Source organism: Chrysochloris asiatica, unplaced genomic scaffold, assembly GCF_000296735.1.
Source record: "Chrysochloris asiatica unplaced genomic scaffold, ChrAsi1.0 scaffold00030, whole genome shotgun sequence".
NCBI lineage: Eukaryota > Metazoa > Chordata > Mammalia > Afrosoricida > Chrysochloridae > Chrysochloris > Chrysochloris asiatica.
The window spans coordinates 25,985,011-26,000,684 of NW_006408548.1; the positions used below are offsets into that span (position 1 = coordinate 25,985,011).

The 15,674-nt window shown below is 37.1% G+C and overlaps 1 protein-coding gene across 1 annotated transcript in view; it reads right to left on the reverse strand.

Moving 5' to 3' along the window:
* Positions 1-895: 895 nt before the first annotated feature.
* KCNH8 (potassium voltage-gated channel, subfamily H (eag-related), member 8) overlaps positions 896-15,674 on the reverse strand; it is a 163,800-nt gene continuing 149,021 nt past the window's right edge. The window contains exon 8 of the mRNA XM_006859165.1: positions 896-2,760. Within this exon, the coding sequence (XP_006859227.1) occupies positions 2,056-2,760 (705 nt within the window). The 3' untranslated portion in view covers positions 896-2,055. The remainder of the gene's footprint in view (positions 2,761-15,674) is intronic.

A 15,674-nucleotide genomic window follows, 5' to 3' on the forward strand; every position in this document is an offset into this window, starting at 1 on the left:
TACTGTAGAAGAATTGATGCTTTTGAGTTATGGTGTTGGAGGAGAATATAGAAAGTGCCATGGGCTGCCAAAGAACCAATAGGTTTGTTTTGGAAGAAGTGCAGCCAGAGCACTCCTTAGAGGCCAAGATAGCCAAACTTTGTCTCTCATACTTTGGACATATATATTGTCAGGAGGGACCAGTCACTGGAGAAGGATATTCATGTTTGGTAAGGTGGAGGGTCAGAGAAAAAGAGGAAGACCCCCAACGAGATGGATTGGTCAAGTTGCAGCATCAGTGGACTTAACCGTGCCAAGAGTAGTGAGGTTGGCCCAGGATCAGGCAATGTTTCGTTCTGTTGTGCATAAGGTCGCTTTGAGTTGGTATCGACTTGACGGCACCTAGCAACAACGACCATATATGTATATATGTTGTTGTTAGATGCTGTCGAGTTGATTCTGACCTATAGCGACCCTATATAGGTTTCCAAGGAGCAGAGAGAGAGAGACAGATAGATAGAGAGTAAGTCCTGGTCTGGTGGTTTAAACTCACCTGCTGCTCATCAGAAACTCTATACCAGGTCACTATGAGTCAGATCCAACTCAATAGCACTTAAGAACATTTTTATGTATATATTATGTTGTTGCATCAGCAATTGCAAGTCATGACCCTACATGGTGAGAGTAGAATTGTCTTCCATGGGGTTTTCAATGGCTGATTTTCAGAAGTAGCCCACTAGGTCTTTCATCCAAGGTTCTTCTAGGTGAACTCAAGACTCCAACCTTTCGGTTAGCAGTTTAGCAAATAAACATCAGTGCCTCCCAGAGACTTTTATATGTATGTATGAATGTACATATGTATGCATGTATGTATGTATATAAAATGCTGACCCAAGGCAAGGTGTTATTCTCACTGTTTTGGAATTCTCACTGTTCTACAATCTCTTCTATAAGAATAGCATAGGAAAGGAGACACCTAAGATTTTTCTACTTCATTTGAGTCCAACATGGCTCAAAATAATTATGATCTCATTGTCCATAGGTAAATTTTGGGTTCCTTGATAACAAAATGTGATACAGGGATGAGAGACATTTAATGCTGGCACAGTGGGGCAGCCTTGATTCAGGCTGTTGACGTGAGCCAGCAGAACCTTGTTGGAGTCCTCTGACCACCATTCCAATGCTCAGGTAGTTGACACTCAGTCCATGTTTTTATTTCATTAATAAAATACAACCTCACATTCCTTATGTAATCCTGAAAGGTGAGGATACATTTGTTGCAAACTGCATGCAGATAAAAGGGAGATTCCTTTTGAAACTACATCATCTTAATAATAAATATTTTTTAAATCTACTATACATAACAGTAGAGCATTTCTTGTTAAAACAGCAAGCTTTTTTTTTTTTTTTTACCAAAATGAAAAGAAAACATTCATTTCTTTATAAATATTTTAAATAGTTTAAATACATATTTCATACCAAGGATATAAAAATAGCCTTTTTGTGGATAAATAAAGACATTTTCATTTACATGGCAAATGACGTGCAATAGCTAACCACTGGCCACCAGCTCTATTTGACTGATTGTCTAGGAGATGACATGCAGTGATAATTGTCCCTTTGCCTTCACAAAAAGAAAATAGATCAGCAGGAGATGTGCACACCCGAGGCCAAGAGTGCTATGGATATTGTTCAAGAATGACAAACAGGCACTCAGGAAAAAAACCTTCACTGTGGTTCACAAAAGCCACCTAGGACAAGACTAATCCACAAATTCTTTGTCTGGGACTTCTAGCTGCTCAGACCCTCAGGGTCTTTGGAAGTTTATTAAAGTCTGTCAAACAGACCAGTAAGTTAATACCTGTACAGGAAAAAAAAAATGTTTCTATTATGCTTCTAGGATCTAGAAATTGTTTGCTGCAGTGGTTCTGCCCTTCCCTGGTTCCTCACACTCCATTTTGCAGAATTACCTATTTATCCAGTCCTTGTGCCTGCCAAAGGCAAAAAAAGGCTAATGAAAGCTGTCATGCAGTAAGTTGGGTTGAAATTGGCAGCTGCGTGTCACATGTGCTGATATCATACATTTATGGCTTTGCTATCTTTCACATCCGCTGTGCTTGTGGCAACTTCTAGTGGAAAATTTTCCAAGGGTTTAGTAGCAATGGAGGCCATTCCTTCCTTGTCCCAAGATCCCGGCAAATTTTCCAGACTGAAGGAACTGACTGCTGTGTGGCTGAAGCTACTCTCTTCTGATCTGCTTGGGAGGATCAGATGCAAAGATGTTTCTGAGGAGGAGCACACAGAGGATGAGAGTGTCGCTGAGATGGACTGCAGAGGTGTCAGAGTGGTGTCTGAATGTGGAGAGATGCACCTTAAAAGTTGTAAATGACCTTCTTGGACAACCTGGTAGTGGGAAGGTGAATAATCAAGGTCTGGAGAATGATAAAGTTCACTGTCTATTGGATTTTGCTCACAAGCTCCAGTTCTCTGTGGGCTGATCTCCACAGAGGAAGGATCCACATTCCAAATGTCTGAAGTGATGTTTCCATGACAAAGTTGTGCTTGAGTATAAGCAGCTCCACCTGCTTGCAAGTGTAGGCAAGGTTGGTGAGTACTCCAGGTCATCCTGGTCTGTAAGCTCTCCCTGGGGGGACATACTGAGGCTGTGTGCAGAGAGCAAAGCCTTGATGGCTGCTGGGCTGACAGAACATTTTCCAGAAGTTGTATCACATTTCTCATGTCTTTACCTAACTGGGAGACCTCCTGAGTCAACGTGGTTACCTGTGTGGATGAAGCAAAGCAAAAGGCAACAAACAGTTAAATCATGGCAGTGTGATTTTAATGAAATGAGCCTGAAAATGATATTAATCAAGGATATGGTCCACAAGGCTACTGCAATTCCAAACAAGCCCAAGTGGTGGATGGACATCTGAATGGACATGCAAAACCTAACCTTCTTTTGAGGGACACTAAAAAGAAAGGTGTCATTGGGTTGACTCCCTCTCATGGTGACCTCCTGTATATAGGAATACACTCCATAGAGTTTTCATTGGTATACTTTTCAGAAGTAAATCATCAGGCCTTTTTTCTCAGGTGTCTCTGGGTAGATTTAGCCCAACACTTAAAACATTTGTGTCAGAAACTACTGAGAAACACAAGGGAGACATAACTAGTCTAGAATTCCTTATCAGAGATTTTGGGATTCTTGTACAAAATTAGACATGTAACTCTGTCATCTCTTATCTGTCTTAAATGTTGATGCCTATCTTCTACTTCTCTGAAGAAGTGAGATGAACAACATGTTGCAAAAATCATCCCAGACATCTGAAAATGATGTGGAGTGGTGGATATTGCAGGTCACGTACTCAGCCCAGTCCCTACCCAGAGTAGACCACAAGTAAATAGCAACTCTTACTTTTGTCTTCTCTGGTTGAGATTTATACATACTGTAGTTCAAGGGGCAAAAGCTGTAAAAAGTAGGAAAGAAATCAAAACATCTGACAGGTAGGTAAGTACAGGTAAACACTGTGAGACACTTGGGAGTCTTTGGGTCTGTTGGTGAACTCAGAACCCCACAAAATTATAACCAAATTGTGTGGTATGTGCTTTGTTCTATTATCTAGTTAGATGCTTAGCTTTCATCAGATTTTCAAAGGGGGCATGGAAAGGAATATCTAAAGTCTGAAAGGTATGGCAGGTATGCCACTTGAAGGAGCTATCCCTTGAGTGATTTCCATTGCTAGATATGAGATCATTAAGCAACTTATAACTAATACTAATATTTGAGAGCTTCCATCAGTCAAGGAATGTGTGATCTTTCCCTCTCTCTGAAATGCTAATCTTTGCGCAGTCACTTGTATCTCCCAAATTGTTTGAGTCCAAAGGGGAAGACATAGACTTATTTCTTGCTCTCTAGCCTGGGTTTGTACGGTTATGAGATTTGGAAAAGCAGTATCAAGAAGATTAATCAGACTGCTTTTCATTTCTCATTTTACACCCCTTTAAAAGGCATCATTGATGGCGTCAAGTGTGGCAGTGATAGTGAAGTTGGCCCAGGATCGGACATTGTTTTGTTTTGCTATGCATGGGGTCGCTATGAGTCAGTTTCGACTCGAAGACACTTGACAACAACAACAACAACAACAACAAAAGCTCCTGTCATTCTTCCTGTTCTCCCCTTTGGTGTGGCTTTGACTCATTGCAGGCTTGTCTTACAATCCACCTGGCCATTTCTCCTCCTCCGCACCATCCTACTTCTGATTCAGAAACATTATGCTCTTTTATAGCTGGGTGGGCCTAGTTGAGGGCATGAAAAATACTGGTGGCCATAGACCTGGCCCCTGTACAAGGTATTCTCTTCAGGAAGTAATTTGCGTATAAGATTCCCATACTGCAGGCTCTGGTACTGCCTTTGGTTGGAAGGTCTGGGACTGCTCTGATGAGTGTAGAAAGAGAAGAAACTGGAAAAAATGACTTTGAGCACATCATAGAACAATTTTCGTCAGTGACAGCAAAGAAGGTATAGTTGTAATTTTCATAGACTGCTGAAATATGCTAAACAAAGGATTAACAAGCTTGAGTAGTATTTTTTAACTGATACTATGGAAAAATTGTAAGATAGATGTTAGATGTTGTGTCCCTTGCCAAACATCTAATACCTACATCTCTGGGACATTACCTCTAATCGTAAGAATCACCGAGGAGTCTTGAACACTTTACATTTAAAGTCATGAACAAAATTCACTAGTAGATTTATTTTCCTAATGACCATATAACTTTTTTAATCATGAGAGACTACCATAAAATGGAATTTTATTCAAATCTAACTTTTCTGGAGTGTGTGAAGACCTTAAAACATCTGTATTTCAGAAAGCAGAACACAAATAATTTCTAATATAGCACTAACACAATATTACAATATGTTTACTTTTATAGTACTTTATATTACATAAGGAATTTCCAAATGATTTAGTGGTAATATCATGAATCACCAATCTACCATAAATAGCTGATCTCATTGGATAATATCCATGGTAGATATGTCTGGGGCGGGGGAAGAAATTCAACCTCAGTAATGATACTAAAGGAGTCCTGATGTGATGCTGGAGGATAAGCACTGGACTGCTGACCATAAAGATGTTCAAACCTACCAGTCACTTATTGGAAACCAGATACAGGGTCACTATGTTTTAGAACCAATTCAACGGCACTTAACTACAACAGCAGCAATATTAACACTAAGATTATGTTCTGAGCAGACTTGCTTCAACATTTAATATTTATATTTATAATTCATCTGAAACTAATTCTCCTTGGCAGACTCACTGGGAAGTTGTTGTTGCTAAGTGCCTTAGAGTCAGTTCTGACTCATAGTGACCTTGTATAGAGTTTCTGAGGCTGTGCATCTTTGAGGGAGCAGAAAACCTCACCTTTCTCCAGAGGAGCAACTGATGAGATTGTGCTGCCAACCGTGTGGTTCCCAGTCCAGTACTTTTCATACAATCAGAACCTCTTAAAATTAGGCATTAAAAAATGTCGTAGGGAACTGTGTTGAAATTGCCAGGCCAAACCCTCCTGCTTTGACCCTGACATGGAATTCATTTTAAACAGAGAAAAAGATGTACCTCTGAAGAAGAAAAGCAGTGAATCTGAGAAAGATTCAGTGTTTTGAAATTTTCACGCCAGGTTCTCAGTATCATCATCTGTCAAGCCTCCTATCTAAAGTGCACGAATCCCACTTAAGTCAGAAGGCACTGCAGACATTCACCCAAGGCTTCCATCTTGAATTGATTAACTCTTTTACCAGCAATTCTGAAGAGAAGGCTGACACTAAAATGAGATGTTCTAAAATTTATTCTCATATCAATCTAAAACTAGTTGCTCAGGGCTACATTAACTTAGCTCCCCCAAAAATATTCTCAACTGGCCATTTATTAATAGTTGAATTAAGGCTTACCTATTGAAGAATAATTTTGCCTTTAGGACACCTCAACAATTATGTTCTTCAATAAATGTTAGAGTAAATGTCTTATAAAAGTTCTTTCAGTTACATTTTCCCTATTGGCTCCCAAATAGCCCTAAGGCAGGGAGAAATATATTATCATTTTCCTATCTATAAAATAGGAAAACCAACACCCAGGGGCTAACTGACATTTATTGTAAAGGTCCCTATTTCATCAGCATTATGGAGTCCAGGTATGGTACTGTAGAATAAGCCCTGATTGCTAAGGTCAAGGTCATTAATTCAAACTCACCAGCTACTCCTAGGAAGCCCTATAAAAGGTCCTGTGAGTCAGAACTGACTTAACGGCACTTAACAACAACAATAACATTTCATGAGCACTAGTGTCTGGTTTTTCTGTAGTAATAGAGTATCACATGGAAAAGAAGTGAGAACGTTTTGCTAGTGGTTAGAATTTATGAAGTGCACTGATGATCTAAAGAGGTAGCTTCATGGGTAAAAAAGCTCTCTGAAATTGTAACAGAACATCATAAAAGTAAACATTGTCATTTCTAAGTTGGAAAGTTGTTGATCCACAGGAAAATCACTTAATAACTTACTAAAAAGCAACCAGTTGTTGAATTGATGCTGTCTCTTGGCAACCCTACATATTTCAGAGTAGAACTGTACTCCGTAGGTTTTTCAATGGCAGTTTTTCTGAAATAAATTGCCAGAACTTTCTTCCAATGTATTTCTGGGTGAACTTCAACCTACAGCCTTTCAGTTAGCAGTCAAACATATGAACCATTTGCATCAGACAAGGAATACAGATCAAATTATATCAATAAATTTAAAAAATGATTTGCTAGAAAGGAAATCTGGAACCAATGAAAATGTTAACACAGGCATTTCTGAACATTTTTTCCCTAAATTTCAAATAAACAGATTCACACACTTTTGCAATAGCAATAAAAAGAATAACCGATGAATGGTTATATAGGTAGACACATAAGCTGAACAGGAGTAGAAAGGTGAATGTGACTTCACCCATGAATATCTATAATATACTTCTACATATGTATTTACATGTGCTATAAATATATTCATGAATATAACAGAGCATACAGGGGTCAAAGTTGAGGAAACGTCTTAGACATAGCCAAGCACCCTGAGGGAATGAGTCTTTGGACCTTGGACCAATGTTTCATGGGAAATCAAGGTCAATTAACATAGCACAGTCCAAAATCCTACTATGGAGTCCTGGTGTGGCGCTGTGGGTTCTTGCCCTAGACTGCAAAGTTGGTTTGAACCACAAGGTCAATGGTTCAAACTCACCAGGTGCTCCTCGGAAACCCTTTACAGGGTCGCTATGGGTTAGAATTACTCAATGACACTTAATAACAGCAACACATCCTACTGTGGTAAGTAGTGATTGGAGTCTTAAAAGCTTATGACTAGCCATCTAAGGTGCAACTACTGGTCTTTTCTTACCCAGAACAAAAAAAGTAAAGAAATCAAAGACATGTGGAAACATTTAGTCCAAAGGACTAATGGACCATGTAGCACAGCCTCCATAAATCTGAGATCAGAATAACTGGATGATGCACAGCCGACTGCTCTGAAAGGGCTCCCAGTAGGAAGTCCTGAATAGAGTGGGGGAAAAATGTGGACCAAAACTCAAAAAGACCAGGCTTACTGAACTAGTAAAGATTGGTGGTGGAACCTCTAACACTATGCCCCTTAGACACCCTTCAGGTCAGGAACTTAACCAATAAACCATACAAGATCAAAAGAGCAGTTTTTATCAGAAATAAAGCTCAGAAGGTAGGAAGGGTTAGGAGAGACAGATGAATGGAAATACTAAACACAGGGAGGAAATGGGTAGTGTGCTATTATATTGTGGGAATTGCAATCAATGTCACAAAGCAAACTATGTATGAATTGTTGAATGGAAAATCAATTTTCTCTGTAAATGTTCACCCAAATAACAATAAAAAGCTAAAAACAAAACAAAATAGACATTTTTTTTGCCCAGCCACATTCTTGATAACTAGCTTTTTACTGTGCATTGGCTTCAAGTTTAAGGCTATAACCTCTGAGAACTGACTGACTCCAGGAATGTAAACAAGCATTAACTTTTTCAGAATACAAAATACTAGCCTGAACTGAAAGGAACAGAGAACTCAGGAACATAAGGAAACTGTCTTTAGTGCTAAAGGGTGATGAACAATTTATGTTAGGGGACATTACTGTCACTGTGTCTCTGGAGATACACCCCTGTACCTTATTAAAGTTAGAGGAGGGAAGGAATCCCAATTATATAAGGGAACTCTCCCTTTAAAAAGACAAAGCCTCCTGTCACAAGGAGAGACAGCATTTCCTGGAGGTGGAGACTCTGAAGACACAGAATGTGACAACATGCTGCCAAAAGAAATGTGGTAAAGTAGGTGCTGGAAGATCAGTTTTACTATACTTTTATTTACTGCTTCCTCCTGGGCTTGCTAACAAAATTCATTCTAAAACAGGAAGACCTCAGTCTTCATCAAATCTAGAAGGCACAGAATGTAGTGTACTTTCAAAGATAATGAGACTCAGGCATCTGGTAAAAAAAAAAAAAAAGGTTGTTGTGACTACTTTGTACGTAGGACTGTCCACTTAAAGAGATGTGGCTTCAAGCTATGCTTTAAGACCAGAGCATGTCCTACAAAAAATAACTCAAAAGAATCAAAAGAAAATTCATTAAGATCAAATGAACCAATGTTTTCCCACTACCTCAATGACTAATTAAAATCTTTAAATGTTTCTGTCACTCGTATTAGAAACAGTCTCTTTTTGAGCAGGTATTACAAAGCTCTTCCCAGCCCCACATGGTTCAGTGGCTCCACATTCTGTGCTTTCCCACCATCAACGTGACTACAATAGGATTTACATGTCACTGTTGTTGAATATGCTACTTTTTTTGACTGGAGACCCTTCTTCTTTATCCCTTTCTACCTGCCAAGTTTCTTCTCTTCACTCTTCTAAAATCTTACCTTTTCTATAGAGCCTTTTTTCTGACCTTCTACCAATACTCACATAGTAATTTAAATCCTTGCTGTCTTGTATCATACATAACTAATTTCACCCCAGTAGGCTTTGGGTTTCTTGATAATAGAAACTATTATTTTTCTTATTAACTTCTGCACCTAGGAAATGCCTAGGCCACAAGATGTACCGAGTGAATCTTGAGCTTGTAAATGAATATTTACAAATGAATACAGTTTTGAAGAAATTCTTGGTTTTCATATTGACTTTAATTTTGACCTTATTTTATAATAAATATACTAGGGGGAAGCTGCCTGTTACAAAATATTAGAAAACTCATAAGTGACCTCTTCATTCTAATTAAGTTTATTAAGATTAGGTATTATGATTATTAAAATTTTATATATAAATATCCTAAACCAAATCCTTGTGTAGTCCCAGTTTCTAAGAGGTGGCACTTTAAGAGGTGGCACTTTCACAGTTAAGAATCGCTTCTCACTTATTGTAGTTGCTTCATAATTGTAGAGTTCATTCATTATACTGTTTTGTCCAAGAATAAAAAGTTGATGTCCCTGAGCAGTTTTAATTCTCAGAGATATTCACCTAATTTACTGGCGTTTATATTGCATTAAGAGTGTCAAGTGACAAATTCAATTAAATTAGTAAGAAGGTTGAAATTTGGCAAAACTTTTTCTGTCTCTGGTTGTGATTTTCTGAATTTTTTTTTAACTTAAAAAAAAAGATAATGGATAAAGAAATCTTAACGATGCACATTCTTCTTTTCTATATTGTTATTTTTGTAATCTATTTTCTTTGTTTTTTCCTCCTCCTCTTCTTTCCACCATCTCTTCTTTCCAAGGATAAGAACCAATCAGCCTGGAATTTAAAACTGTTGCCTCCAAATCCCAAGCCAGATAACTGTCACCATCTGTCTAGTCAATTGTTCATATCCAAGATTTTACTCTCTCTTCCAAAGGCCCAACTGTTAGAAAGAAGAGGTGATGAAAATACCATCTGTGCTTCCAAGTGGCTCAGTTTTCTGTCCAAAACTGAGGAGCCCTTAAAGATTCTCCCAGCACCATGCATTAACTCCACAAATTATTAGGTGTTTAACATATTTGCAGACAGTGCATTTACTCTTGTTGAATAGTACATCCTGCCATGAATAAGGACCTTGCCAACTGTCCTTGATGATCCACAAACTGATCTTTCCATGGAAAGAATTTTCTAACTATTGCAACTTTTTTATTTCTATCACATTCAGGTTTCCTTAGAACTTAGATCCATTGATGTAGTATACTGCTCACCTTCCTCTGTACACTATTTTCACAGTAGCTGTGTTGTGAAGATTAAATCACATAATGACTGTAACACTTTAATCCCCATATAACTGGTATTGTATCAGAATCCTAGGTAACTAGATATGATTAATATAGCATGGGTTTTAAGCTTAGCTCAGAATTTGTGCATGACAGGGAGAACTAGTTTAGAAATCTCTTAGGTCAAAAGAAAATTTAAAAAAAACCCAGAACGATCTATTTAACACCTCTTCTCCTACAGCATGGAGAGATACACCATTTCTGTTAACACTTTTACATAGTTAATATCTGGAGCAGCTGAGTTTCTAACTTTTAGCATTGTCTGGAATGAATCTCTCTAGCAGCAAATAGTGGTGGTTGTTGTGTACTACTGAGCTAGTTCTGACTCTAAGTGATCCTTTATAGGGTTTCCAAGGTTGTAAATCTTTACAGAAGCAGAGAGCCTCATCTTATGGAGCAACTGGTAGATTCAAACTGCTGACTTTGCCATTAGCAGCCCAGCTCATAATCCACTACACTGCCACCGCTCCATAGTGAATAGTAGTAACAGTAATAAGTAGAACCACTGAAAAATGTGGATAAACGTTCTGTAATTATCATCTAAGTTTTAAGTAATTATAGGCAAATGTTTTGAAAGTCTCTACAAAGTATACAGGAGCAAAAATACAAGCATGTACAGCCTGTTGTTGATTCAAAGTTAATATGGAGCAGTGTGGGTCTACAGGTGTAAATGCTGTGAGTCTTTATCATTATTTATGATAGCTCCAGCCACTGAACAAACACTGTCATATGTTGTTGTTGTTATGAAGTGCTGATGAGTTGGTTCCAACTCTTAGAACCCTGTATAGGGTTTCAAAGGAGTGCCTGATGTATTTGAATTTCGTACCGTGCAGTTAGCAATTCAATGCTTATACTATGGTATCATACCAGGACTCTGTTTTGTCATATATTAGGCACTTTATAAATACTTGTTGATATGTGAATAAATTAATGAATAATTAGTTGAGTGGCGAATTTTCTAGTGTGAGCTTTTGTTATTTGCAATTAAATTTAAATAACTCACTTTGAACAATCTCCCCTGAATACTACTACAAGACATAGAAATGAAATCATTTTAGACCTGTGCTAGGGGTTAAAACACTAGACCACAAGTTTGGTTTGAACCGCAAGCCTGGAGTTCACAAGGTAGGCAGTTCAAACTCAACAGCCACTCCTTGGAAACCATATGTGGGGTCTCTATGAGTGGGAACTGACTCTGTGGCACTTACCAACATAGAAGGTAAGGAATTTTCATAGTACCTGGATGGCTCATAGCAGTTCTCACACCTTCAGTATGGGAGATTTTAAAACATGGTGTTATCCTATGGTTTAAACAATTCATTCATAGTAATACTGGTAATTTTGTGTGTTTTGGTGCAAGCACAGATTTGCTGTTCGGAGCAGAAATGTGAGTTTCATAACAGAAAAAAAAAAAGAAACCAAGCCCTTGATAATACTTTTAGTTCCACACATAAAATACAGTCCTTTCCTTTTATTCATTCCTAACTTTTGGCTATTGGTACAGAATGATTCATGGGGTTTGAGTACAACTGGAACTTCAGTTGGTAAAGAAAAAAATATGATTTCCATTTTTCATGCATTCAAAGAGCAGATGGGAAATGCATCTGTTGACATAATCTTCTTAGCTTGAAGAGTTCTTGACCTGTCACTCAATTTTTGCCAAACATGTACACATTTTCCCGCTAGACGCAATTTTTCTAAATTCAAGGATACTAATTACACCAATCCTCTCCCTCTGCTATGAACACATATACATTTTCACAAGCTCTGATTCAGGTAATTAAGTGATCTTTCATTTAATCTTTTGTTATGTTGCATATTTTTCATGGGCTACAGACAAGTTCAATCAAACTCCATAAGCAGGCAAAACAAAAAAAAAAATGATCCACATAATTTCAGACTTATGTCTTTTGCTTCACCAAGAATTCAAAAACAAATGACAGTCTTTTTATCTGTCATCTAAAATAATAATCATATTCGGCACTTGCATAAATTTCATCCAAGTGGGGATTTCAATCTCATTACTAATGAAAGTTGTAAATCTTTGTCTACAGCTGGAGGAACTAGAATGTTGGAGGTAAATTAGATAGTACAGGGTTACATCGGACTAGCACTCAGGGTTATTATAGTAAAATAGTACTTTTGCAGGTGCAGATGATATCTCTTAAATTATAATAAGAGAAGAATTACAAGACAAGCATTACCAATACAAAATAACCAATTATACTCATTGAAAGTGATTACTTCAGTGGTTTCATTGTTTTTCTGCAAGCTCAGTCCTTTGGACACAACTTTATTATTTTAGCTATATGGTTGTTGTTAAGTACTGTGGAGTTGGATCCAACTCATAGTGACCCCGTATGGCTGTAAATCTTTATGGGAGCAGAAAGCCTCTTTCTCCCATGGAACCGCTGGTAGTTTCGAACTGCTGTCCTTGAGGTTAGCAGCCCGGTTCGTAATCACTACACTACCAAAGCTCCTTAGCTACATGATAGGAATCCATTATTTATCAACCTTTTGACTGCTTTCCTTATTTATTTTCCTAGTCCCTGTGACAACGTTTGATTAGTAGTTGAACAACTCACTAGCTAAGGGAGTCTCATTGCTGTCAGCAAACACCAAACTCAACTCTTTGCCCTATCAGAATACGAGTTGTATACAGCAGTGCTTCTAAAGCTTTAATGTGCATAGGTATTACCTGGAGATTTTAATTAAAAGAGTATTCTAACTCAGGGCACCTAAGGAGGAGCCTAGGCTTGTTGTATTTTTAACAACCTCCTAGTTGAGACCAATACTGTTTGTCCACAGACCACAGCATCAGATCATTAGTCTGTATTCTTATGTAACTAATTCCTTTGGTTAACTCTTCATGTACTGTTATTTCAGTAAGGACTTAATGTTTAGTGTAAACTCTTTTCCATTACTTTCAGCGGAGTTGTGTACTTTCAGGGAGCACATGATTTTTAATATTAATAGTCAGCATCCATTAATTCATTAGGGGTTTCCAAGTGGTGATTTTCCAACCCTAATACTCACATTTGAACTAGTTGAAATATAATTTCAATGATGCTTCCCACATTGGTTATTTCATTTCCCCAGTAATAAAGACCAGAAACATTTTGTTTTCACTTAAAAAAAAAAAAAAAATTTAAAAAAATATAATGAATTTTGCACTTCCAGAGGGAAGTGGCCAGTTAGATTTTAGAAAATATTATGAACTTGGACATATTTTATGGGTTTCAATTAATTGCATTTCTAAAATTTATTAAAGCTTAAATTATTCTACTTTTGAACCATGGAAAACTTACCATGTTTGTCCTCTGAGTTCTTCTGACATTACTCTATTAGTATGATAGCTTTCTAGCTGTCTGTGTAATAAGATATTCCAGGTTCACCATGTTATTTATTTCCTGTCCCAGAAGTGGAACTAGTCATTTCTCCAAGAAACTATGGTTCTTTTGTGGAGAATAGTACTTGAAAACCAATTTAGAAACTATAAATATTCACTGCTATTGGTCATTGTTTTTATCCTTTCTTCTGATGAAAGAGCTTGTACATATGCATTATATTACATATGAAGGGACTTCAGAAGGTTGTGGAAAATTCCATTATCTTTTCATTCTATTTTTCCATGAATGTTTTTGAAGTCCTTTCTTGCATAGTGCTGTAGAGTAAGCATTGGACGACTAACCTCAAGGCTGGCAATTCTAACCCATCAGCCAGTGCATGGGAGAAAGATGAGGCTATCTACTCCTGTAGAAATTTACAGTCTCAGAAACCCTAAATAGGGTCACTATGAGTCAAAATTGACACTATGGCAGGGTGCTGTTGTTGTTTTAAGACACATACATGTATAGAATACTACGCAGCTTCAAACTAGTATTCCTAATTCCATTCTTGGACTATGAGGCTTTACTTAACATTTTCTACATTTTTACCACACTGTAAATTCTGGTTATTTAAGATACAGAAGATAATAGAATTTGAATATTCCCTACTGCTAACTTGCTTGATCTCACATCATAATCTTAGTATAACAATAACAATATTATTATAAACTATGTTTATAGAAAATAGTTTTTTTTTATTGATGCATTCTATTCTCTTTCTTTTCCCCTTTCATTTTTTATGGTTCTGTTGTATTTACATTATCAAAACATATGGATGACCATTGCCAATTTATACTCTCTCCCCTTTAAGCCTCACTTAGACTTGGTCCTTTAATATTTAATGCTCATCTTTTGTTCTTATGACAGTCCCTTGCTAATCATTGGCTATCTGAAGTGTATCTAATTCATTCTTTAGGAAAAGTATATGAAATAGTATTCCCAGAGTTCTTGCATTTTGATTATAGTTTGATGGCTGATGGTCAGTTTTGCTAGGTGCAAAATTCTAGATTCTCATTTTAATCTTGAGTATTTTACATATATTTATGTATCAATTATTTAAGCATTTTATATGTTATACCATCTTCTTGCATAAAACATTGCAGTCTACTTTTTCCCCTAAATAAGAACCATCTTTTTGTCTAGATGCCTGAAAAGGTTTTGCTTTACTTTAAAATCTAATAAGCGTATTAAAATATGCAATTTCAAAGTAGTTTCACTTATTAATTTTAGTTTCAGGAGAGTTTTCTTGAATGGTAGGTTTTAGTATTTGCTTTGTTCCTTTAATTGATGTTCTTCTTCAGAGACTTCTGTTTTTGTTTGTTTGTTATAGCTATCGCTTTCTCTCAAACCTTTTAAAATAGACTACTTCATTTAGCTTGTCGTTGTTGTTAAGTGCTGTGGAGTCAATTCTGACTCATCATGACACTGTTAAAAGTTTCCAAGGAGCAACTGGTGGTTTGGACCTCCAACCTTACTGTTAGCAGTCCATTTCTTATCCTAGAGTACCTCATCAGGAATTTATTGTTGTCGTTAAGTGCCATGAAGTCGGTTCTGACTCATAGAGACCCTGTATAGGGTTTCTGAGGAGCAGCTGGTGAGCTTGAACTGTTGGCCTTGCAGTTCAAACGGCTTTGCAGTCTGGCACATTAACCCACAGTGCCACAGCAGGACTCCAACAGGAATCCATTAGCTATTTAAAATTTCCTCTCTTCAGTCTATTTCCTATAAGGCACTACTTGTTTTTGTGTTTCTTCTAGTTTAAAATTTTGACATTTTCTTCTTTTCACTTGTAATTTCATTCATGAATTTCTTTCTCTATTGAATTTTATGAAATTTTTGAAACAGGGGAAATATGCTTTAGAACTTTTGAGCCCTGAAAATATGGATGATAGTTATTTGCTGTTATATCATGGCTAAAAAACAGAATATACAGTATGCACATATAGAATCATTTTATATATA